Source organism: Alligator mississippiensis, chromosome 8 (genome assembly GCF_030867095.1).
Source record: "Alligator mississippiensis isolate rAllMis1 chromosome 8, rAllMis1, whole genome shotgun sequence".
In the NCBI taxonomy this organism is placed as follows: domain Eukaryota; kingdom Metazoa; phylum Chordata; order Crocodylia; family Alligatoridae; genus Alligator; species Alligator mississippiensis.
This window is the reverse complement of record NC_081831.1, coordinates 16,973,294-17,000,203: the sequence shown is the minus strand read 5'-3', so window position 1 is coordinate 17,000,203 and position 26,910 is coordinate 16,973,294. Positions and strand designations below refer to the sequence as shown.

At 40.3% G+C, this 26,910-nt stretch overlaps 2 protein-coding genes across 3 annotated transcripts in view; one reads left to right on the top strand and one right to left on the bottom strand.

The window, feature by feature from the left end:
* The window catches only part of RAB40B (RAB40B, member RAS oncogene family), a 43,879-nt gene extending 20,462 nt beyond the window's left edge, over positions 1-23,417 (top strand). Inside the window, exons 2-6 of the mRNA XM_006268726.4 lie at positions 16,289-16,349; positions 18,049-18,109; positions 18,372-18,449; positions 19,426-19,648; positions 22,296-23,417. Of these exons, the coding sequence (XP_006268788.1) occupies positions 16,289-16,349; positions 18,049-18,109; positions 18,372-18,449; positions 19,426-19,648; positions 22,296-22,564 (692 nt within the window). The 3' untranslated portion in view covers positions 22,565-23,417. The remainder of the gene's footprint in view (positions 1-16,288; positions 16,350-18,048; positions 18,110-18,371; positions 18,450-19,425; positions 19,649-22,295) is intronic.
* The window catches only part of FN3KRP (fructosamine 3 kinase related protein), a 71,103-nt gene that overhangs the window by 43,754 nt on the left and 439 nt on the right, over positions 1-26,910 (bottom strand). For both annotated transcript variants that reach the window (XM_059732183.1, XM_059732184.1), the window contains exon 2: positions 26,771-26,878. In XM_059732183.1, coding sequence (XP_059588166.1) covers positions 26,771-26,878 — 108 coding nt within the window. The remainder of the gene's footprint in view (positions 1-26,770; positions 26,879-26,910) is intronic.

Sequence of the window (26,910 nt, the reverse complement as noted above, 5' to 3'; positions counted from 1 at the left end):
CTGATAAAAATTGGTTATGACTGTATTTGGGATACCAATTTATAATATAACGAAATCAATTATATGGATTGAAGCTGACTGAAAGTGACAAAAGTCATTACAGTCCAGCCTGACTTTCTCAGTCTATGAAGGAAGGAGCTGCAAATATAGGAGCTTTTATCTAATGGCCACAGAATATTTTTCCTCCCTGAAAATGTTCATAAATTTAAATTCTCTCATCACTTAGAGTTCAAGGCTAGAAAGAGCCTCAGGTATATGTCTGCAATCTACCACAAAGTTGTATCTGACTCGAGGCTTACTGATATTTTGTCTTTTTTTAATTAAAATGAGAAACTTGTCGTATTAATGGAACTGACAAATTACATGCATCACTTTGCTCTTTTTAATTGTACTTTATCTGACTTAAGTCAAAGAATATGCACTCAAGCTTTTAAATTTTACAGATTAGCTTGTACTTTCAATTGGCCATATTTTCTTCACTGTATAATTTGAACTTTTTTAAACAGATGGCTTTTAGTGCAGTAATTTAAATTGATGGCAAAGACTGGAAAATGGAAGAGGAAGAACATTCTAAAGAACAAGCAAGCAGGAGGCAAACATGTCTGGCAAAAACCCTACACTTTTGCACCTATTAAGGACGTGGCCCAATTTTATTGTGTGGGTCTATAAAGCATTTATGTATACATCTGTAGAATTATGTTCAGAGATTGAATTCTGAATTGGTAGCCTTTAGTAGTTTTTGTTGAAGGGGCATATGGAGTTTTAACTCCCGTGTTACTCTGAACTACTTAACCAGATTGGAAAGGGTTCCTTTTAAGAGGAATGCTAGACTGATTTCAATGTGCAAAATGAAAACTCTTGATTCAAAATGACATCAAATTCTTACCACTAGAGGTGCACCAATATATCGGTCTGATATTGAATTGGCACCGATGTGAAGAAAACGTAATATATCGGAAATTGGCCATATCAGGCAGATAATTTGGCCAATAAATGGCCTCTGCATGTGTGCAGCTGCAGCTCAGCACAGCCAGCAAGGAGCACAGCCCTGCAGTGTGGAGAGCTGACTCCAGCTGTGTAAGTCTGGTGTGGGGGAAGGGAAGGGGTGTTGGGGGGGGGGGGCATGGGCCTGGGGCAAGTGCTGCCCAGCTGGAGTGGGGTGGGCACAGCATGGAGCTGCGGCTTGTCCAGCAGGGCACAGGGGAGGGTACGGTTCCCACCACTGCACACTGCTCAGCTGGGAGCCGCTGGTGCAGCGGCTCATCCGGCAGCTCCCGTGGCTGCTTCCACCACTCGTCGGGGAGGGGGGGTGCCCCCAGATCTGCGCGGGGCAGGCTGGGCTATGAGGGGGCTGCAGCCACAAATTCACTGTAGTCCCCTCCCAGTGCAGCCTCCGCCCTGCCAGAAAGAGCTTGGCACAGTCCCGGACCCAGCCTGTGTAGATCCAAGGGTATGTACCCCCGTCCCTTCACAGATGAGCAGCAGGAGCTGCCAGGTGAGCACCAGACAATCCACCAGACCAGTGGCTCCTGGCTGAGTGGCATGCGGTGGCGGGAGCCACCCTCCGCTGCACTCTGTGCCGCACCTGCCCGGCCCCAGGCCTCCCTCTTCCCTTCCCTCTTCCCCTTCCCACCACACCAGACTTACCAGTTGAAGAAAGTTCTCCATGCTGCCAGGCTGGGTATCAAAAATTAGATTGGTATTGGCCAATATGCCTCCGTAAAAATCGGCTATCGGTATCAGCTGCAAAAATCTCTATCGGTGCACCTCTACTTACCACACACATTAAGCAACACGGTGAAGCCATTGTTAAAGAATCTAGACATGTAGAGAAGAAAAAAGTGGGGAGGCATTGGTGGTTAAGAAGGTAGGCAAAGAAGGTGATAAAGTGGTTCTAGGTAACCTGCTCTTTTCACTCTCAATGTTAACTTCCCTTGGTGATGTCATATAAACGAAAGCTGCTAATCAAAATTGTAGATGGATGGTTGCTGTTTAATAAACAGCAGCATCTGGCAGAACACAAATAAAACTGAAGGAAGGAAAGTGGGAAAAAATGGAGTGTAGCACCAGATATTCCTTAATTTAAAAATTAAAATATAAATATTAAGCTAGGAATAAATCTTTTTAATTTTTGTTAATCTTAAAATGGACAGAATGTTGGTTTCTTTAATTTTTTTTCAAGGTCAGATGTCACTAAATGAATTTCTTGCTTTTATACTTTCTTGTCTTTTTTTTTTTTTTAAATGGATGATATACATATTTTGGTTCCCCCCCAACCCCCCAGTGACCCACCTAAATCCAAGCAAAAGTGTTTTTATTTATTTGATATTGGTCCAACTATTTTTTTTAAAGCCATAAAGGTCTGTGGTGTTTTCAAAATAACTGACATTTAGTATGCTGTCAAAAAATGACACGCAGAAGAAGTCCATTTGTTGTCAATACCCCAAAAATAGCTCAGATCAATTGATGATGATACCATACATTTTTTCCCTTTCCATTTTTAAACTTGAGTCAATGATGATATTTCTTTATGTGAAAAACCTCTTCTACGTTCAAAAGGAGTGACTTAAATGATTGGAAGAACCCTGCCTTTTAGGTAGGGTTAATTTTTCAGGTTTGCTGTGAAAAGCTTCAAGAGAAGAAAGAGAGGCAACGGCAGAAGATTGAACACTGGCATGAATACAAGATGTCTATTGAAATGTGAACAACTGCTTGATAAAGGCTACAAATATTTGTGCAGGGGAAAAAAAAATCCCTGCAGCTTACTGTTTGAATGTTATGGGGACATGAGCAAGTTACTGAGATGTAACGGAATGGAGTCTGTACAACAGTGTCAGCCGCTGTGCAGGAACTCCCCACATACAGACTTCTAGGCCATAAGTGAAAGTTAATTACCAATAGTTTTATCTCTTTAACTTCATGCATTACATTTCTGGCCTTATCTCCAGGTAAGGAATTCTGCAGGCTAACTTGCATTCATATTTTAATAGGTCACTTTGCTTTATCAAGGCTTAACTCTGCCTTTCAGATTAATTGAACAACCTCTGATTTCTACATGAGAATTTTCCTTCTTTTTTTCTCTGGATTTATGTTTAAACAGTCAAACATTTTATTTCTGTCAGCTTTAGAAATTGAAGTTTTGGGTTACAAAAATTCTGATGAAAAGTATTTGTTTGCACAGCCTGGTTCACAAACTGCTTCTGGAGATTCTGTTAGTTACAAGCATGTTTTCATTCATGCTTTGCTTTATGATCCCTTAAGTGTGGTAGCCTGTGAGTTTTATATTTTTAAAGTAACATGTTACTAGTTAAGAAAAAAAAAGAAAGCAAGCAAGGACTCCAAAGGGTAGAAATGATGTATAAAATAACTACATGGATATATGAAGTGTAAGTGGTTCTTGCCTGTGTAGCCTGTCTGCCTTGTATTCTTGTGAGCAGGATGTATACTAAGCAATTGGAAATGTTGTACTTGTAAGTCAAAACGGAGAGGGCTGCCAGGAAATAGTTATGCCACTGTTATCATATAGAATAGATATTCTGAAACAATGGAGAATGCGTTTCCTGAATTTGTTCATAGAAGGCTGCTTGGCAATAATAAGACTGGGGCATGTCTGTTGTTTTAAAATAAGATTCAAAGCTAGCTTTCAAGCTTTCTTCTTGACCTTATCAGGGGTCAGTAACCCATGCCCTCTGGCCGGATCTAGCTATAAAGGGATTGGATCCTGCCCTGGCAGCTTGGGGAATTGGCAGCATGCTCCAACTGGGACAGCAGAGGAGGTGTCCCTGGGTCCTACTGCCTGCCTTGTTCTGCAGTCCCATGGCAGCATCTGCTGATCACCGGGCAGGGGAGGAGATTTGCAGCCTACAACAGGGGCTGGATAGCAGGCCTGGGCCAGTGATGACAAAAGGTTGCTAACCCCTGCCTTAAATAAAAGCTGGAGGCAAACAAGGATGCACTCTTTTTTTAAAATCTACCTTCTGCATAAAGTTTCTTTATTGAAGGTAGTCAGGTAACCCTAGTAAATGCACCTAAGCAATTGCATTGAAAAGCTTTGGCAGATTGATGGTAGAGTATCCCTTACCTGACAGGGCTCTGTTGTGGGGTGACTTTGTGTGGAGTTGTTTTTGACAAATTTATCCTTACTAAATTGGTTTCTGGAAGTGTCTGGTTATTAGTATATTTAGTAAGAAAGTGTCCTAAAACTCTGAAGATTCAAGTACTGCTTTTTATGTTTAAAGAAATGTTAGCTGGTGGGAACAGTCACCTACATGAATATAAGCACTGTACTGGTGAACATGTGTACATCCAGTACTGAATATGATCAGAAATAGCTACTGCCATTTTAACATCTCTGCATTTGGAAAGGTTTCTTCTGGCACTGATGATATTTGCCATAATGCTGTCTCAGATTATCGAGTTATGTTACTTAAGATAGGAACAGTGGCTCTCCATTGTAAATCCAATTTTTATTGTCATTGGTGGAAGTCATTGTCATTGGGGGCAGAGGGGAAGGGGCATGCCCTTCAGAGGTAACAAATCTTATTGACCTCACCTGGTAGATTGCCAGTTTACCATAGCCCTAGATCCATATTTAAAGTGAAAATGACAAAGTATTATTCAATTAAAAAACACCAGAGCATACAGACATTCCCTAGATTTATAAGTCTTAAGCCAGTAGCTTTAGTATAATTTTTCTTGTAGCAGAAGGCAGGTAAAGTTAACCCCGCCCCCTTTCCCCCCCCCCGCCAATCTTATTTACTGGACTCCCTTAGATTAATGCTGCTAACAGACATGAAAAACCCCCATAAACCCCCCACTTTACCGGAAGAAGCGGCATGTTAGTTCGACCCGGTTCTGCAGCATCTGTATCAATCAGGTGCTTTAGCAGGGCTTGTTGGTGCTTCTATCTAATAGCAGATTGAATTTGCTATTAGATAAAAGTACCAAAAACGTCTCACTGAAGTGCCTGATCTATGCAGACATTGGGCGAGTTGGGCCCAACTAACGTGCTGCCTCTTCCTGGCATGCACTGGGCTCGGTGCAGGGGTATGTGGAGCTTAAAATAAAGGGCTGGTTTGTTTGTTTTACATATGTAAGCAGCCTGAGGGTCTAACTTTCTAATTTGAAACATCATGTCAGCTGGAAGTCATAATAAGTATGTTTGATGAAGAAAACATAAGCTTTTCTAAGGAGAAAAAAGTTCCATCTCCCCCTTTCCTTAGGTTACAGTTCTGAGGTCTCTATCACGAGGGAGGCTCTCAGTGATGGAGGTGGGAGAATCTTTCCTTCAAAAGGCTGATGAAGGTAGTAAATTGGAACAGTCCCCTATGATACTAAAACATTTGACTCTTTATGGTCATGTATAGAATGGCTGGAGAGGTAACACGACCTAACTTTTCTAAAGGTTCTTATTACAGAGGTAGAATTAGGATACTTTATTTAAGTACAGTCTTAAGCACAGTTTGAATGCTGCCTAATTTACAACTTAATATAAAAATGTAAATACCACTATTATTATAATGTAACATAATTTCAAACAACAGCAGCTGTAGTAAAGCTTTAATAGGGAGGAACATGTTTGCTCATCTCCCTTAGTGCCCCATGACTTCAGCTATTATTGATTTTTAGAGCTGGTATTTTCAGTGCCATTTTGAATGTGCTCTGATTTGTTTACTGCTTGAAAATGGCCATTTTTTGTTTGTTTGGGGAGGAAGGGCTTTTCTGTGCGAGAAAATGAACATTTGCATATAAATAAAAAGGGTATTTGAATGCAACCAGTGTGCACCACTTGTGTGTGAATGTTTGCCATCCAGCCAAGGAGTAAAAATGATACACTGTGGTTTAGCTGAATAATTACTTGCCACAGACTGTACATTTTTCAAATGTTAGGATTTCACAAACAACTACTTAGGTGAAACATGTTCTAAATCATCTGCTGCATAGTTCTAGTTGAATAACAAGTGTTGATCAAGATTGGAATCTATTCAAGAACAACTCGCACAAGAAGGAAAGGGATGCATTTTTTCCTGTAAATAAAACAAAAGGCAATAGAACTGTCCAGTTCTAGATCTCAGTTCAGAAAGATACCAAAGCACAGGTTTAAAAGTAAGTACTTCTCTAAGTGGGTTTGTATTGTGTCTATCAATGGGTCTCTTATATTCATAATTGTGTAATGTATTTCCCTGACAGCTACAGTACAGAACTATTGTTGAAGAACACGCTTTTTTGTTACCGGCACCACACAGCATAGCTATTGCAAAATCCAACTCTGAGTTCCAATTAAAAAATATTTACATTAAAATTAAAAATAATTTAATTAAAAGTTATTAATTACAACAAATACTTAAGAGTAACAGCAACAAAATCAATGTTGGTCCCAGCAGAGGTAAAATACTTGTCTTCTACAGAACATGTTGCACATCTAAAACTATATGAGGAAACAAAAATATTTTGTTTACTGCACCTGTAATAGGCTCTTGACACCAACCACGTTACTTGATATAGCAGCCTCTTTCTTCTCCCTGCTCTATAGAAATAGATTTCATATTGCAGGCCTTCAATCTGATATCAGATGAAGCCAGTCTGTTTTACTAAATGACTGAATAATGTTCTGGAATGGCATTTGATTTCTACAACAACACAATCCACATCTGTTGGTCTCATTGTTATGGTTTTATGCTGTTCCCAATGATTCATGGCAAAAGCCTTTCATTTTGATTCTTCAGATCACAGTGGCTAATTGCTAAGAAGTTCAGATTCTGTTCAGCTGTTTGTATACACTAGCTGAATTTGCACATTAGTTTATTTTCCCCAGACATTTTCACAAAACCAGCATTCTGTGATCTGTTAGAACAGGTTAAAATGCTTTCTTGGCAGGCTCTCATTTCACAATCAGAAATGCATACAGTTTCATAGATAATGTATGGGTAACTTCATCTCAGGTTTGGGAAAAGAAAAGCAGCAAGAAGACGACAGTGCAGAAAGCTTTGTTTTAGAGATTACATCCACTTTTGCAGTGACTAATCCATGTCCCAAAAATAAAAGTTGGGTTCCAGCCATGACTGTTACGTCATCATATCTGACAAGATAAGTAATGATGAGCTTGGTGAGTGCTTGGACGAGACACCAAACGCTAATCTTGTTTAGGCCATGGTTGTTATTAGTTGTCATGGGCTTTTTCTCTTCCCTTGCTGTCAAAATAGGGAGATAACTGACACAATTCTAATTTATTAACACTTACTTTCACCAACTCTTTGGACACTTGCAATGTAAGACTGTCTCTAGTTCTTATTCTGGATATTCTTCTGTTGATTAGCATTTTGTGGGTGGGTGGGTGTCCTGCTTACCCTCTTAGAATTGCTGCAGTTCCACCTTAATCCACCAACCTTGTAAGACTTTCTCCATCCTTCCCTTCCTCACTGAAAATTTCAATCCTTTCCCTTCTCCCCCACCCCTTCCCTATAACACTCTCTACAAAATGCATTAAAAACCCATCCCAAAACTAAAACAATTAATAAAGCTCATTTGATGTTTGGAAGCAAACTCTTTCAGTTTTGCTGATGTCTTATCACTTGCTCCCCCCGAGTCTCATCTAAATAGACTGTAAACTCTTTGGGACAGAGACTCCCTTGTTCATAGCTTAGTACCCCTTTTGTCTTCTAGTTCACATATTAATATTAATAACTGGACTTCCAGAACTTGCATTACAACCACAATAACATAGCTATTGTCTCTGGGCCAGTTGGAACACCGATTATTTTACTAATTATTTAACTTAAGTTTAACCAGTCTTAATTACATGGAGGCAAACCCATACCTCTTTGTAGATAAGGCCTCAGTAGGCTTCTCTCAGTTTCTGCACCATTACCTTGGATGCAAATGTGAAGTGTACCCTAACAATTTGGGGGGGATTTTTTTGGTCCTATGCATCTCCCATTAAACAGTCCCATTGTCACTGGAGAGTACTTCTCACTATAACACAATCTGGCTCTGTATTCATTGACTAGGTGTTTGATGGAACTCCAGACAACTGTTAGCTGGCTTTCTCCACGGTAAGGTCGACTCTGAAGTGACAAATAAAGGCAAAGAGAAGTTTTTATTTTCTCAAATACTATGGCTCTAATTCTATGGTTCATAATCAAGCAAAAACTGCTATTGATTTCAGTAGAGGAATTTTGCACAATAGAAAGGTTCAGCATTTGTCCCCAACAGGCCTGATACTTCTGTATCATCTTGAAGGTTTCTAATGCATTTTAAATTCTGCATACTGTGCCACTGAAATGGAGCCACCTCTGTTCAATTTTACTGCCCCCAAATAAGCAAACTGGACAAAAAAATCTTTCTCAAAATTCAGTTACCATAATCTTATTTAGTGTTTATAACAATGGCAGTTTGACAGGGTCACTGTATTCTAGTCGGCAGTCTTTATTGTGACTTCAGGCACAGATCTGTGCAAGTGATGGGGTGTGCTCCACCAACTTTCCTTAAGTGGCCCCGAAGGTATTGTAACTGAGGACGACACACCTTTTGCTGCTTCTTTGCTCTTGGGTGTGGAGGATGAGCAATCTGTTCAGCTGCCATACAACTTTTGGCTGCAGTATTTACAGCTGCAGGAGGAACTGCAAAATGGTTTTTCTTTCTGAACCTTCAGCTGCACCAGAGGAAGATGAGGAGGCCAACATGACTGAGCAACTGTTTCAGGAGGGGCATTTCTTAGAACATATTCAGTCTGAAAAATGCTATGTCTCGACTTGTTAAACTACTATAGACTTCTGAGAAGATTCTGGTGTAGTTCTGGGAGGACCAGCAACAGCTGTAGTACTTCAAAATGATTCATGGATTTTTGTAGAGATTGCTGCAGAGGCAACATGCCAAACTGGAATTCCCTTTATCGGGTGAGAAGCATTTGGATATTGCTATGAAAAATCTCAGCCTCCCTCCCCCCCCCAATCACCTAAGCAGTATGTCGGATCAATCATTGGGGCTCTTGTAATGGAGCTGTGTATTGCTATTGAACTTACTGTTGCCATGTACTGTAATGCTCTCCAGTCCTCAGGAGCTGATGTCTTTCCCTATGGTGGGGTTCCATGTTGCTTTGGAGCAACTTGTATGCTTCTTTGCTTCCTGTGCCAGGTTTCAATTTGTAAATCAAAAGAGATACTTCTCCACTGTGCTCCAAGGTGTGGCTGATAGCCACAAAGTATTTCCTAGCATTTATATGGGTTTGTCTAAAAGAAATATAATGGTTCAAAGATCTTCAGGAATTTTTTTCTCTTCTCTTTCCCACAGTGGGAGGTAAGTCCATGCTAACCATTCTGTGGATCTCTTCATGAATTTGATATTTAATAGTGGATGTGATTTCACTATGACTTTCACATTAGTAGTTGCACAGGGCTTTTCCCAATAAGTGTGGGGAGGAGGGTCTGTTTTATAGGCTTTGTTTCCTGCACACGCTTCTGAAGCTGCTGAAGTTTCAGGACTGCAAAGTATACTGGGTTCTACTGACAACATGATGGATTTGTTACATAGGCCATGCAGATCTTTCAGAATTTTAAAATGGTGGAGGATGGGCTTTCGTGGCTTAGGAACACTGGCTAATGGGTGAAGATTTAAAAATAGAAAATACAAAATTGTAATTCACTTTTTTCACCCCTAAAGTGCAAACAGATGTGACTGGAATTAAAAGGTAGGAGATATGCAGACGTAGGAAACTGAAACTTCTGGCTCCCTGCAGAAAAGCTTAGTTGCTGTCATCTACCTTTCTTCTTGGTGACCATTTGGGAATCTTGGGTTGGTGCCACCCCATTCCAGCCATCCACATCTGAGCAGAAGGGATCAAAGGCTCATATGTTTATGCTGCCCTCTTGGAAGCAGCTGTGGTAGGGGATCCTGCTGGCAAGGGGTTTCTCCCAATAAGAGTTCGCTAGAGTCTAGAATTGGAGCTGGTGAACCTTGAAGCTTTCATGGAAGCAACAAAGTACCCAAAGGGGGAGATGGGGGGGGGGGGGAAGCAAGTACAGTTTTGGAGAATATTTACCTACAATGGTGTCTATCAGTTATCTCCATCAACTGCAGTGCATCTCCCTGGGCATTTCTTAATCTCTAGATCATGTTACAGCTCCACTCCATGCCCCCTTTCTGATAACTCCCTGGTAACACCATGTCTTTTCTCTGCCAGTTCCTTTCTCTGCAGAGGAACTGACCTCTCTTAGCCTTTTTCTCCCACTCTTCTCTTCCTAAGAAGTACCCTCCACTCTTGAAGTGTCCCTCTTTTCTCCAAAGCTTCCACAATACTACTGTTTCTTTTTTTCCACTTTACCCAACATCTGGCAAACTTCAAAGTGATGGTCCATGTCAGTGTCCTTTAGCATCTGGACACCTCAGATGCTGAGTCTGGAAGAAGAGAGTTGTGAAAGCAGTTATTGTTCATTGGTTGTCTGTCTTTGCTGGAAGAGGCATGTCGGATTATTGTTTCATTGTGCAGCATTTCCACTTACAGGCTGGAATGGGAACTGCAGGACCTGTGCGGGCAGCGATTCTGTAGCCAGTACTAGCACTAGAGGGAGTGTCATGGTCCATGTGATTAAACTGCCAGAGAACTACCTGGTGACAAAAGCAAAGATGAATCCAGCAAGATAAAGGTTGCTGTTATTTATCAGAGTGGTATCTTGTGAAATTGCCCGTGGCTGGAAGGAAATGGTGAGATTAGATAGATGTCGATAGCCCTGCCCTGCATTATTAGAGTCTTGGTAGAGCACTTTAGTATCTAAAATACCATCACAATGCTATTCTCTATAGACTCGATCAAAATTTGTGCCATGAATGCAGCTTTGCTGTGAATTTGATGCATATGCAGTTTGCCTGTGTCTTGAGAGAGCTTTGTTAATGTTTCTTACCCTGAGTTTGCTTATTGCAGCAATGTATCTTTCAGTGCATTTCTATTGATATAAAATGCCATTTTGAGACTGAAAAGCTTTGTTCAGATTGGTTTTCATAATAACTTTGCACTAATGAACTGGATTAGTTGTTTTCTTGACCAAAAATTGCTAAATACCTGCTAACTAGAACATGGAATCCCTTGATTCCAACTAGGCAGACAAGGTTCCTTGGGTGAATCTGATATCTTTTATTAGACCAACCCAAATGGTTGGAGAATAGTTATTGAGCAAGCTTTCGGGTTCAAAAACCCTTCGTCAGGGTTCCAACTAAGCATGTCTATGCATTTTCTCTTCTCTTTCTAAATCTGGTGTGGTTGGCACATGGGAACGCACAGCACAATAGGCGGGTAGGAGAGTCTATGCATTGAGCAAGAGGGTCTGGCTTTGGTTTTATTAAAGAACTACTGGCTGTCAATCGCATCTTCATGTAAGGGTTTTCAGTTGTGCGATTCTTAGCTTCCTTTTGTGCGTTGGTCATGTCTGAGAAGGACTGCAGGTTGATAATGTCTTGCGCCCAAATCCTGCCCAACTCATCATATGGATAGGTCTGTTTTTTAATGCTTTGCCTACTTGTAAGTTATCTTAATATCCCTTGTTTTAACACAGCACTGCATGGCTGAGATCCTGCTTTGCCACAATGATTCCCTCACAATTGTTTGCCTCTGTGCCTGGAACCTAGGCATTCCTGTACCTTTGCCTCGCCTGAAAGAGCAAAGAGGTGTAGGGCTTCGCTGCAGATTCAGCTGGAACTATGAAGAGGTGGTGTGCTGATGCAAGGGACGTGTGACTAGGTGGGCTGATTCATGGAGTGCTACTGTAGATGAACAAGACCTAGCAGTATGCCAGTATTTTAACAGGGAGGTAACATTGAGTAACTGTCACTTCAAAGCAGTAGAGGCTACACAGGTAAACAGAGCCACACATAGGGGTAGGGTGCAAAGCAGTGTGGGAAGGCAGCCAGAAGACTGCCAAAATAGTTCATGGTTGGCATAGACAAGCATGACAACATGATTATGACATAGCTTTCGCTGAGCTGAAATTACTAATTCTGTATGGCATCCTTTGGTCTGAGAGAGACGGTGGAAATTGCAGCTGATGAGGTAGATGGTTTGCAATGTCCCATGAGACTGAAATCCAATCTGAGATTTGCATAATCTGTAGCGGTGGTTGCAAATGTGTGTCATGGTTGGGTGGTTTGAGAGCTGCTTGCCTCCTGTGGACTCTCTTCTCTTCAAGGTGTTAGAGCCAATTCTTTTCACGGACTTGAATACCGTGGTGGAGATGACGATGCCATTTGTTCCGATTGCTTGCCAAGGTTTCCCATAGGCCAGGATCAATTCCAAATGCCTTCATAACTCGCTTGCGTGCGTCTTTATAGTGAAGCTTGGGGCATCCTGTTGTTCTTGTTCCCTCTGATAATTCCCCGTATAGCATGTCCTTAGGTATATGTCCATCTTCCAATCTGCTCAGATGGCCTAACCAGCGCAGTCATCTCCATCTGAGTAGGGGTGTCACACTTGGTAAATTTGCCTTTTAAAGAACCTCTGCATTGTTAACTTTATCTTGTCATTTGATGTTAAGTATGCGGCATAAACAGTGCAGGTAGAAGCTGTTTAATCTTCTCTCTTGATGTGCATAGGTTGTCCTTGCTGAGTGTGCAAGCTTTGTACACTTGCATTTTGGTCTTGATGGTAAGGTTAGAGTTGTTCCATGCTCTTCTAGTTAGTTTGCTAAAGGTGGTGGCTGCCTTTTTCAATGCAAACATTAAATTTTTCATCCAGTGAGAGGTTGGTGGTCACTGTAGAACCTAAGTAGCTGAACTTCTGGACTACTTCTAGCTGGTTCTCATTAAGGGTGATTGATGGAACTCCCTGTCCTAGTACAACAGTTTTCTTAATGCTAATAGAGCAAATGCCTGACAAGCTCTTGAAAGGCGATCCATGAGTTCTTGTTGTAGGTCTTCGCCATGGGCTGTAAGGGCAGCATCATCAGTGAATAGAAGCTCCCTGATAAGCACCTTTCTAACTTTAGCCTTTACCTTGAGTCATGACTGGTTGAAGAGTTTCCCATCTGATCTTGTGTGAACATACACTCCACCTTCCATACCTTTAATCACACAATTTGGGAGTACCAAGAAGAAGATTCCAAGGAACGCAGGGGCAAGAACACATCTTTGCTTCACTATGCTTTCATCTCAAAGCTGTCTGAAGTGGATCCATCAAACTGAACAGTTGCTTTCATGTTGTTGTGGGAGGAACATATAAGATTTAAAAGGATTAGTGGGCATCCTATCTTTTCTAGGACTGCAAATCATGCCAATGTGCTTATGACGTAGTTTGCTCTGAGCTGAAATGACTAATTCCAACAACAATAAAAACACTGTACCATCTGCTAGCTACATTGTCATGGCAAGGAACTGTAGTGTAGACACAGAACAGAAATTGACTGACTGTGCCTGTTTGAAAAGCAAGTTACACTAGATTCCCATTTACTACAGCATACATCTATTTCATGCACACAAGACAAATGGCACACAAACAACCTACTGGGGAAGTAGCTCTGTCCCTCTGCTTCTCTCCAGGGATTTGCACAGGCTGTTAGACAGACTATGGTAATTTCTGGCTGGTAATTTAACTTTCAGGTTTTTTATTCTGAATAAAATCTTGAGACGCTCTAGTTTGTGAATCTGGGCATCAACTGTCCTTTATTGCATTTGTTTTCTAATATAAGAGTCCCAAAGGTTTAGCTCTAGGACAAAGTTGAGGGAACTGATCTCTTCATTTCTCTTAACAGCTGTTTGGGTGTAGCCTTTTGCATCAATGACTCCTAATGACAACCCATTACAGCACTTTAAGCAGTGTGTGTAGACTGATAACAGCTGCAGATCCCCCAGTCTGTGGAGGTTGTATTCATTGCTTATGTCCCTGCCCAGTAATTATTAGTTGTATACCTAGAAAATAAACTTGATAACTGCTAAGTTTCTCTTTGATATCACTGTTGTGATTTGGTGTAAGAGAAAAATCTAGAACAATTGACTAAATCTGACACTAGTCTCCTAACAGTGTGTTTTACTTGCATATCAAAGGGAACACCAAGGTTTAATTATGAGCATCCTGATTTAGTGGGTCTATAAAGCTAAATCTGAAGTTGCTGACTCTTGATTTGTTTCTAGAAGAAAGGCCAATCCTGGAGGCATATTATCCAAAGTGCAGTGGCACTTGCTTTGTGGGACTATGCCACCAGCTTGCAACTAAAATGCAGTTCTTTTCATTTGCAGGCAAGGTTCTTTGAGTAGATGTGATATCTCTTATTGGACCTGAAGAAGGGTGACTATACCCAAAAGCTTGCCAAGAACTTTTTTCCAACTACTCAGTTGGTCTAATAAAAGATTTTGCATGCACAAACTCTTTCAAGGCATTTTTCAGGGACCGGGGTGCTGGTAAGGAGAAATAACTTCAGAGAGTAGCATAGTTTACATAAAAACATAAGAACTGTCGCTTACTGGGTCAGACCATAAATCCATCTTGCCTAGTGTTCTGTATCACACAGTGCCAGAGTGTGGATGCTGGAAGGGAGAGTGAACAAGATATAACTAGATTTCCCAGCCCCCCATTCCTTTCCCACTTACAGCCTCCAGCATTTAAGGTCTAGGACAGGGATTTTCAGCCTTTTTTCAAGGAGTATACCCAGGGGTACACATCTGCTGGAATGGAAGGGAGGTGAGGGGGGTAGCCAGACATGGAGCAAGGTGGGGGAGCTTGCATGCGGTGGCACAGGGTGATGTATGGTGGCAGTGGCTGCTGCATGAGAGCTCCCCACCCTGCTGTGTCTGGCCAACCAGCCAGCACCTATGCAGCCTGAAGAGGGGAGCCTCTGCCCTTGCCCCTGCCCCAGCCCTGCTCCAGGGAGGTGGTGAGGCAGAGTGGTGGGTGGCAGCTCTGCCCCTGCCTGCCAGCATGTACCCCCTAGCCCCTTTCCAAGTACCCCTGGGGGTACCCATAACCCCATTTGACAACCCCTGGTCTAGGGAGTTCTGATTCAGAGGCTGTACCCTTAACTCCCATGCTCAATAGCTACTGATACCTCTGTCCTCCAAGAATTTGTCCAATCCCTTTTTGAGTCTGGCTAAACTGTCAGCTTCTGTCGCATCTGGTGGCAATGAGTTCCACACTCTAAACGCATTCTATGTGAAAAATAACTTTCTATTGTTAGTTTTTAAACTTACTAACTCCTAGTTTAAATTTATGACCCCTAATTTTTGTATTGTGAGAAATTAGTGAATAATAAATCTTTGATTCAGTCTTCTGACTGCTACATATCTTAAAGAATATTACATAAAAATGAATTTGAAAATCTATTTTATTTTATGTCTGTCTTCTTTTTAATATGTTAGGCCATTTATGGATGTAGTACCTAAGCCCAGTGTTGTAAACCAATGATGTGAGCCTCACTGTGGGTGGTAATACAAAAACCCACCATCATATAACTAATTAGTTTCTGACTAGTTTTTATGTGTATATTGAAAGATGACACATTTGCGCGTCTCCCCCCCCCCCCCCCCCCCCCCCCCGAAAACAGTAAAGCTGGGTCTAAGGTAGTATGTATATAGTATTTATGTAGTCAGATTTCACTCAGAAACAACTTGGTTTCAAGCTAGTAATGAACAAAAAAGTTTGACAGCATGTGTCACTCTTACAGAATGAGTTGATAGATTTGGTGCAGTAAACAGTGGACTGGTGTTTTGTATTGTATGTACCACCATCACTACAATTTCACACCTCCTGTTTGCAGTCTCAGCACAATTGCCATCACCCTTTGGCATCGATGGGACACTAATTTCCAGGGGAGAAATAAGCAAGGCAGTTTCTGCAAGAGAGCAGAAAAGGAAGAACATTTTGTAGGGCAGTATATGCAGGTAAATAGGAGGGTAAGGTGGCAGGGAAGCCTGGGCCTGGAAGGAGAGAGAGAGAGGATAATTCCACCCGTGTCCTTTTCTCATAAAGGATTAATCTTTTGCACAGGTTTTCACTGCTCTGTGGAAGTGAGGATATTTACTGATTATGAACAGGAGAGATGGCACTTCTTTGGGTTGGAGGAAATGGCCCTTGAGGTTCCTTCCAGACCCTAAAGAAAAGACTAGAAAGTCTGCTCTTGAATGAAGATGACACTCGTGTAGCGTGAGGGGCCTTTAATGGAAAATCCAGTGAAAATACTTCACACATGTATTTAGTCCACTAATGATATGTATTTTCCCTCCTGCCACCTTTTGTTTTAGGCATGCAGAGATCTTGGCATACTATATACATCATGCAGTTTATCTGAGATTCTAACTCTTAAACATTGTCCTCCAGGTATTGATTATAAGACGACAACAATACTTCTAGATGGCCGTCGAATAAAACTACAGCTCTGGTGAGTTCATCCCATCATTCCTTTCTCTTTGGCTTGTTGAACAATATTTTTCAGAGGGCTGTAACTTTCCCGGGCAGGAATTGTTTCCTGCATCTTGAATGTGCCTAGCCAAGAGAGGAAGAGTAGCTTAATAGTTAAATGCAGTAGATCAGGATTTGAATACTGAACCTTGATCTCCCATTTCCACAATACATGTCATTCATGACCTTGAGTCACTTAATCTCTCTCTGCCTCAGTTCTCCATCTCTAAAACTTGGGCTAGTAGCACTTCCCAATGTCCTGGGGTTTTGTGAGGATAAATGCAGAAAAATTTGAGCTACTCTGGTACAGTGGTCATAGAAGTATCTTAGCTGGATGTTGCAGTAATCTAGATAGATTATATATTAATGATAACAGGTGAGTTGACTAAGGAGTCACAGTATTAAAACGAAGACCAAACTAGGGAGCCTTTTAAGGTAGAATCTTGGTGCTTATTATCCATCCTCTCAGCCTGTATTATCTTGCAGATGTAGCATTTTTCTTCTTGTATATCCAGCATAAAGGAAAGTTGTAGGGTATAGGAAGGATGGGGAAGGGGGTACCATGAATTCAGGAGTGTGTGCCTTCACCTCTCTGCTACATCCAACCTGAATTTAGAGGGTTTGGAGAACTGGGGCTAAAACTAATTATTGTTATAATATATCACTTTACAGAAATGGCTCAGGTTAATCTTGATTTATATTTAGACTTGCATCCTCATTCCAGAATGTATTTTGGTGGCATTTTTTAGCAGCATATAAAGGACTTAAGGCATTTATACACATTCATTTATCTGCTCCAATGCACTGGAGATCTGGTGCATCAGAGCAGACTCAATCAAATCCGCTCCATGAGCTGATGTGCGCAGTCCTGCAGCACACGCGTTTGTATAAATGGCAAAAGACACGCCAGCTCTGAGAAAATGGTGGCTACGTGCTTTTGAACTATAACACCTTTGTTTTAATTCAGAAGTGCACTGCCACCATTTTCTCAGCGCTGATGCGCATTTCACCATTTATACATATGTATGCACTGCAGCACTGGGCGCTTTTAAAAGCACCCAGCGCTGTGACGCAAGCATGTGTACAAATACCTTTAGTTCTCATATGTTAGTTAAAGCAAGACTTTTAATTCGTAACTACTTTGAAGTTATTTCACATTTTTTTTTACTGTTATGGCTGCTTCCAAAATATTTTGGATCAGACACTTGTTGAAATGAACTTGGTGGTGAAAGATAATTGATACATTATGACTGGGGGGGGGTTAACTTGTCTATACACAAACTTTCCCCCTGCCATCCCTTGTACGACATCTTTTAGTACATACAGGTCACTCTTATAACTCCCTATCAAGTTTCCTTGAGAAAAAAGCCACAGGTGGATCTTTTTTCATGGTCCTGTAGAAGAAAGTGAGACACTTTCTTTATTCAGTTGTATTTAGAAGACTTTTGGAAGTCTGTCTCCTACTGTTTATTTAGAAAGAAGAACCTTGTAGCTGCAGGTTTGATATCTACTTTGAATCATTCTTTTATACAATGGCTAATGAACTTAAGAACCCATGTATAGGTTGCTGCTGTTATCTGGTTGATGGGAGGGCAGGCAATGCTAACCAGTTAGTTTGGACTGGTATAAGTAGGAATTGAGTCAATTTCTTATATATACCCATAATTTTTCTTGTTTAGGGATACATCGGGGCAAGGGAGATTCTGTACCATATTTCGTTCCTACTCAAGAGGTGCTCAGGTAAAATTCTTGTTACCGTTACACTATAGAGTTGCCAGTGGATGGTTGAGTGAATGCAAAGTTGCTAAATAACTATTATACTGGTTTGTCTAGTTCGCTGTCAGATGTGAATTTGAATACAGTCATGTTCCTGGATACAAAGCAGGCAGAATTTATGCGAAGGAAATAAGAGCAGGACTGACAAGGATTCGCATAAGAAGATGGTTTTCTCTGTGTTATACCTCTTTAATGTTAAAATACATTTTAATATTTTTTCACATAGGGGGTGATACTAGTATATGACATTACAAATCGTTGGTCATTTGATGGTATTGATCGATGGATAAAAGAGATAGATGAGGTAAGGCATATCCTAGAGTATCACTTATGTAGCAGTTGGTATGTATTTGTTATATTCTCCAATTACTAGTTAATGCTGTATACTTGCAGGCATTATTCATTACAGAGAAATCCAAGGGTCCCATCATGCTTCTGTTTCATAACTTTTTAAAAGTCTGGGAACAAAACAGCAAAGTACCCAGTGGTTTGGTACAGAAAGAATAGGCACAGAGTGGTTAAAACTCCAAGTACTGGGCCTGCTTTTACTGAAGTTTGCCAAAGGCTTGCTGTGTTACCTGGGCAAATCACTGTGCTTGTTTCCTATGAAAAAGTAATACTTACCCTCCTCGTATGGGGACCATGGGCCTGAGATCAATATTAGTGAAACCCTTAGCACTTCTATAGTGCCTTCAGTCTAAAGGTCTTTAAACTGTTTTTTATATTAGAATTTGGAATGCAAATGTTTATTTCTGTAAAGTAGAAAAACTGTTAAATTGCATGGAAATGGTTCCTGTCATAATGTGGATTCTTTGAGGAAAGACTGGCAAATGGACCAGAAAGGCCTGTACAAGGATTACAAGTTTTATTATTGTAATAATAATACTATTTAGTCAGTCTATGTGAAGAGATAATTCTGCCTTATAACTTAGCCATGAACATTCAGTATTTTAATGTAAAACTGTTTCCTTAAGCCTAACATCACTTCTGAGAATGTTTTTACTCTGAAAGAAAACTTTGGAATAGAAGCTTTTTAAGGACAGGAGAAAACATAACCTCCACTTGGTTTTCAGAGAACTGAAGCACAGCCCCTTTACCTCTGATTCTGACCCAAACTCTTTTTAATATAAAGATGCTTACCTTGCTATCATGTCAGTCACCTTCTTGACGCTAGCAAGTGCCACATTTCATGTACAGAGCATTTGTGTTAGCATCTTACAGTCTCTCAGGGACAGAAAAGGGTCAGAACACTAATCTCTGTCTTGCTTCTCTTTACCCAGCATGCTCCTGGCGTACCTAAAATCCTGGTTGGAAATCGCCTTCATTTAGCCTTCAAGCGTCAAGTCTCTACTGAACAAGCACAAACCTATGCCGAGAGAATAGGCATGACTTTTTTTGAAGTCAGCCCACTCTGTAACTTTAACATTACAGAGTCTTTTACTGAACTGGCAAGGATTGTGCTAATGAGACATGGGATGGACCGGCTCTGGAGGCCAAACAAGGGTAGGCAAAATAAGTATTTATTCATTTTTGTTTATCATTCAAAACGATCAGACTCATCTTTTGAAACATTAAGGTGCATGGTTTAAAATGTTAAATGTTAATTTTTTTTTTAGTTTAAAATATATAATTACATGATCATGTTTGCTGATCTTATTAGCATGCTGGTCCTTAAATGGCAAATACTGTTAGTGAAGCAAGTTGAAGAGAAAAAAATCTCAGTCTTTCCAAGGTCTCTCAAGAAGGGACACATATGAACAAAATAATGAGCACTTCAGGGAAAACGTATTGAGAACCTCTACACCTTCCCCTCCCCCCCCCCCCCAACTTATTGCCACAGGATATTCCTGAAGCTAAGAGCTTAGCAGCAATCAAAAAGAGACTAAATTTTTATAAGAGTAACAATATCCAGCACCATCATGGTAAATACTTCTTAATTTAATTCTGATATATCAGGGGATAAATTAACATCTGCCTGTTGTGGGTTAAGAGGCAACTTTCCCTGGAGGCAGGTTATCCCATTAATGCTTAATGCTGAATTTCTTTAATCTTCTTTTGAAAAACACCTGTTCTTGGATATTTGTTGATCCTTGATATACTACTGGTCTCCTGTGGTGATGCTGTACTCGTATTACTGACAAGCTTTATAAAGACTTTTCTAAAGCAGTTCAAAAGTCTGCAAGTAGCTAAACTATTTATGGATTATTTTGTGGCTGTTATTGAGTACGTCATTGAGTGATGGGTTTATATGACTCCATCTTGAGTAATATTCATACCATCAGCTAGATTCTCCTTATGAAGTGAATATGAACTGAGGATGTTTATCAAAGCAGAAGCCACAGATATCCTCCATGCACAGTCCAATCCTGTCTGATTACTTAAGAGATTTTTGGAAGAGATTTTTTGTTTGTTGACTTTTCTTATCTAATTCTCAAATAAAAATGAGGGAAAACATAGGAACAGACAACTATGCATTGCTTTTAGAAGAGGAAACCTGAGTACATAAGCTAGGACCATAACATCCCCCTTGGTCTGCCACAGTGTTCTATTGCTCTTCTAAGGTGTTGAAATATTTCCCTTGAAATGTATACTCGGAGCTGTTTCACTAGTCTGATGCAAACAGCAGTCTTGCAATAGATTTTGCTAAGTATAGAGACAAATATTGACACAGTCTTGTCTTTGTGAATGTCTCTTAGGCTGCCTGTCAGCAAATGGTAGTTTTATTTTGTTCTGGACTTGTTAGTTTGCTGCTTTTTATAGTGTTTCAAAATTCTACTTGCTCCTTATCTGGGTCCAAATCATATTTTCCTTTATCACAGTCAAGGTGCTTTAAGAGCAGACTTGATATCTTAGACTGGTAGATTTTCATGACACTCTTGTTGTGCAAGGTTGTGTTGCTGAGGACGATGGTCACTAACCTACTATATGTCTATAGTAGAAACCTTAAAACCTGCACAACAGATGAAGAAAATGGGATCATACAGTACAAATAGCCTATTTCCCCTTAAAAAGAATGCCAAATTGATTGCACTACTTGCTATTAGATACTATTTTTTTGAAGTTGGAACATTTGGATGGGTTATTTTAGTACAAGTTGTACTAAAATAATAAGTGTTTAAAAATAGAGCTAATAATCCCTTTAAAGTGTTTTTAAATTTACATAACTTAAGTAGATTCCCTAGTGAAAACTAGGTTACTAGCTGGTATAGGCCTATTTTGATTTATATAGTAGCACTTTCCTTAATTGTTTTGTACTGAGATGAGAATATTTTTAATTTTGAAAGAAGAAAAAAAAATGTCCTGAAATCAGAATCTGAACCCCAAATTCTCTGAACTCTGAAAAAAAATTGGAGATGTAGAAATTGGCTATGGAGCCAGTTTCCAGTAACAGCACTTTTTGCTATTCTGGGAAGAGTTGTGGTAGCAGTGAATCTTTAATTGCCTAGTTCTTGGGATTTTGTACTGTGTGTGGTCTTCTATTGTTTTATGAAGCATTCTGGGGGAGGGAGGGAAGGAGAAACAAAACTGTAAATCACTTCTAGCACTCTGTCTTTGGCTTGCTAATTACCAAAAAATGGATTTGTTCCAGTAAAATGTATTTACTTCTTGGAGCAATTAATATGCAGCTAATATAGATTATTTTAAAGTGCTTATTTAAATGGTCTTTTTAAAGTGCACAGTGCAAGTTACTTTAACCAGAATTACTTGCTTTTTGAGTTTGAATGAGGGAATATTCCCTGAAGTCATAGATTAAATAACAACATTGACTTTTTAAGTGAGGCTCAAACTTTCAGATAATTCTTCAAAATGACAATAAGCGTACCCAAGTCATTTAGGACCATTCATGATATTGTCCTTGCCCTGTTCAACCTTGATAAATGGGAGGGGCAATCCTGTAAACGCTCTATATGGCCCTGGAGCCAACGAAAAGTCTGTTTGTAGACCTTGCGAGTATAGGTCTTAAACTGTGACCTGCCTTACAGAATAATTGACAAAATACTTTCTATCGGGGTGGAGTGGAAAGAACTGTAGGGAGGAAGAAAACGAGGATTCATTAGAGTGGTGTGCATTCACGATATTGTATATGCTGCCACCATGTGGCTGTTAAATATGCTATTATAAGGTGCTTTTTCTTTAATTTTTCTTTAAGTACTAAGTCTGCAAGATCTTTGTTGCCGTGCCATAGTTTCCTGTACACCTGTGCATCTTGTTGACAAGCTGCCTCTCCCTGTTGCCTTAAGAAGCCATCTCAAATCTTTCTCTATGGCCAATGGTCTTAATGCCAGGATGATGCATGGACGCTCCTACTCTCTTACTTCGAGCAACAACAAGAGGAACAGCCTAAAGAAAGCTAAAATTATCCGTCCACTACAGAGCCCACCCAAAAACTATACACGAAACAGCTGTAAAATTTCCTGAATCTGAAATGGGCAAAAACAGAGTGGAATCTCCTCACAAGGAGTGTTGAACACAAGAACTCTTGTTTTTAATAGTTGAGCATACTCTGCATATGTACCACACTTACATAGACAAAATAAGAAAAATCTTATTTTAGAGCTTGCTCACCATCATAATGCTGCTTTGGGATGAATGATAAGTTCAGTGCAACTGAAAAGGATGTGACACTTTGCTGTTGGACTTTAATATTTCAAGTTTTGATGTGCATGATGCCCTTGGTTTTTTTAGGTGTATTTTTATAAAGGGAATAATCATAGTATTGAGTTCTTAATTTCATGAAATCTTGAAGTGACTTTATTGCGTGATTATATCAAATCCTGTTTAGCTGCAAACTTTATTTGCAAAGAGGCAAAAGTGAGTATATTTGATTTGCATATTCAGGCAAAGGTTTTTTTAAATGCAATGTATTGTATACATTGTAAACTACACAAATAGTGAGAAATTCTAGTAATATTGCAGTTGTGCGCCTATTTTTTTGTACATTTTCCTTGATAACCTTGAAGCACTAATTTAACGAAGCTGCAAACATGTACATAGAACATTATGCACATACACAACAAGGTTTTGTCCGTTAGTGTATGAAACAGATTTGATAAAGTTTTTGGTATGTTATTTAATACTTTTGGGATTAATCTGTGGTTTATATGCTTATTTTTCTGTATATCTACATTTTTTGTACCAGATGTTCTATAAGATAGTTATAGGAAGAAAATGCCAAAGACACTATTCGTAACAGCTGTAAGAAGAATGTGTTTGAAGTGCTGCTTTATAAGGAAAGAATATTATTTAAAATAAATGTATCTGGAAGTGTGAAGCCTGTTCTTTCTTTCTTTAGTGGATTACTTGCCAGCCTGCCTTCCTCTATAACACTTTCTAAGAACCTAGAACCCATGTCTAGTCACTAATCAGTCATCACCACCTTTAGAGATCCAGGCAGGAAGATGTGAGACTAGGCTGCTTCACAGATCATGGGAGTTGACTCTCATAAATTTGGCAAAAGAAATATTGAATAATAGAACACATTAAATTCTCAATTTGTTGGAGAAAGGCAAGTCAGTGATGAAAACAGTGTAACATTTTGTTTCTGGATGCAAGAACATGCTGAGACATGATGATAGTAACATTTCAGCAATGGTAGTGTTTATTATTTCCAAGAGTAACTTATCGTAGTAGTAAAACCCCTTCTGAATCACCAGATCTCTCTACACCCCCATAGTAACAGTAAGCTCGTGGTACAGCTCTATTAATATAACATGCCAAATATGCATCAGGATTCTAGCTCTAGGGGTTGTGCAATCTAACAAATGAGATCAAAAAACTCTTGTTCCATTATTTATTAAAGAGCAATGGTGTTTTGTTATGAAGAACAGCTCTGGGAAAACTCCCATGTATCTCTTCCTTGGGATCATTTCTTCCTAGACCAATCGCTGCAGATGCAGCCAAAAAGGGAGCAACTCAAAGCAGGCTAGGAGATTGAAGCAAACTCTCTATTTTGTGAGAGAAAAACAGATACCACTGGAAATCCTAAAACAAAGGTGAGTCACTTGGGTGATGATTAACACTGACATATCTGTGATCCACATTTTAAAGTGTGAAATTATTTTCTTAAAAACCTCAAATACATTTCCAGCTGTATTTTGACAATCACACCTTTCTTCACTATAAACAAAGGAGTAAATAAATGGGTACAAATAGCAACTGGAAAGGCTGGACAGCAAGATTATTTTCCAAGATAAATTTGATATTTTTAAGCCAAACATCCATGATAAATCTCATACTAATAGTGCTATGCTGCATGTTCAGAGCGTTTCACTAACTTTTAATTAATGCAATAACCTTGTGAGCTTGACAAATGTATTGTTCTCACGTTACAGTTAAGGAATATGAGACTGGTTAAAGCCCATCCTTTCAAACTATCCTTTTAGGCATCTGTAACAGAAATATTAAATCTAACCTCAGATGCCTGTTTTTTATATGTAAAAATAATGCTCTGAAGTTGTTGAACACCTGTAACTGTATGTCGTTTCCAGTAACTTCAGCTATGGGAACTCAACAATTCTTGGTATCAGATTGGCCATTTTTGATGGAGATGCTCAAGGTGATGTAACCAAGACTATGGAGTGAGTCAGTAATACAGCTGGGACCAAGACCCCATTCTCTCAGCCTCTCTATCTAATTGATCAACTGATAATCAATAACTATCATCCATGTTCTAAGAGCCCTATTCCTGCTAGCTCTGTTACTAGTCAGCTCTAGCTGCTAGTTGTATGTACTAAGTACATCCTGTATACCTTTTGAATTCACTGTATAGAAAATAATATTGAGCAGGGAGCCAGATCTGCCTGACTCAGGAGTGCCATGAACAGTTGGTGGTAACTAAGGAGATATACACCTCCTAGCTGTAGTGTATGAACCTCATTGCAATTTAAAAGACAAAACTGAAGTATGTGGTTGCATGTTGTATTCATTAATGTAAAAAAATATACCCAGTGCATGTAAGGAATTGATATATTACTGTAGAGATTATTCAATCTACACAATTTAACAGAAAATAACTTTCCTGGAGGGCCTTTTAACCATCCAATACCATTAAATAGCAGGAGTTAAATTTTTCTACCAAATATTTTTGGATGACTTTAAACATACATAACACTTTGTGCACACATGATATTTAGCATAGATAACTTTTCAACAAGATTTCCTCTGCTCCCAAATTACATTGCACATTGACTCATCCAGATTTCTCCTCGCCTTTGCAAAAGGCATGTAAAAGAGATGAACAGGTCTTATCTCAAACACTAAGAGCCAATAAAAGGTTTAATCGGTAAAAGGAAGGCAGGGGCGTCGATTGCACAGTTGGGAGCCATTTACTACTTCACTTTGAGATCTTTCTGCATTGTGGTAGTACCTGGAGAAGTGGCAATCTCTTAAGAGTCAAACTACACAGACTGCTGTAGATCTAAGCCAACACCTTGAATTGTACCTGGAAGTGAATGTGTGGCTCAGCACGGAAGATGAGAATCCTCCCTGCTGTTCCGCCTGGTTTCCTCCACTCCATAACTTAGTAGTATCGGCATCAGATCCACATGAGTCTGGACTAAACTTCTTCCAAATATTGGCCTTCTTAACTACCAAGTTACGAATCCACTTCGCTCCTCTAAGGTAAGTGGGCTGATGGCCCTGTGTACAGGCAGTCCTCGACTTACAATGTTTTGAGTTGCGATGTTTCACACTTAAGTTTATAAACTGACACCCTGTTTCAACTTTCTGACGTTAGTTTAGACTTTACAATGCTTGATCTGATATGACGCCATGTCACACCAGCGAACAAGTTTGCTGCATTGCCCATTTCCATGGAGAACAACTGTCCAAACTTCCTCGGACACTTTCTTTAAGAAAGCAGACAAGACTCTAGAAGAACCTTCAGCCAAGACTCCTGAGAAGACTCCAGCCAAGAGCCCGTCAAAAAGTCCAACCAAGAGCCCTTCAAAGAGTCCAGCAAAGTCACCTGAAACAAGTCCTTCCAAATCAATAGGATAGCTATTTACAATATAAATACATTAATGTAGCTATAAGAAAAGTTGCGTTATCTGGCACCTTACAAACCGGCATGCCGGCTTATAAGGTAAAATCGAAACTGGAAGGGCCTGCCGTGGCTGTATATTACTCATCTATATTTGACTGCGTACAAAATTCTGGGTTATTGTTGGTGAAAACAGGGTATCGGACCTTGGTTCAGGAACCAATCCCCCATTTATAACATCATTTCCTATGGGAAAATTGGTTCCGAGTTACAACGTTTTGACTTAAGACGCGGTTTTCAGGACCCAATTGTGTCACAAGTCAGAGGCCCGCCTGTATATGGCAAGGGGGCTGAAGTGGGGACACCGCAGCAGAAATGACAGGGACATGTCACTTGCACACGCTCAGCGCGGGGTTGCGTCCTCTATCCGTCAGCAGAAATGGGGTACAAGCCCAGTGAAAGCGCAGGTGCGGCTGGGGGCTGGAAGGCGCTGCCAGAGCGGCCCTGCGCTCAGCTGAGGAAACGGCCCTCGGGCCTGCTCCCAGCCAGCACCCTTTGGAGCAGGCCCGAGACTAACATAAAAGAAACCTCGACTCCTGCATTGAAAGACCAAGGACAAAGGAAACCTTCCACTGCTGCCTTACCCGCTGTCCGCGTGCCGTGGGTGCTGCCGTGTCGCCTGGACAGCCGGCGCGTGGTGGGTACGCAGCTCCCGCCTTGGGCTGACCCTCACCCTGCGCGGCCTCCGCCACCTGCGAAGACAAACCTGTGACTAGGCAGCCTC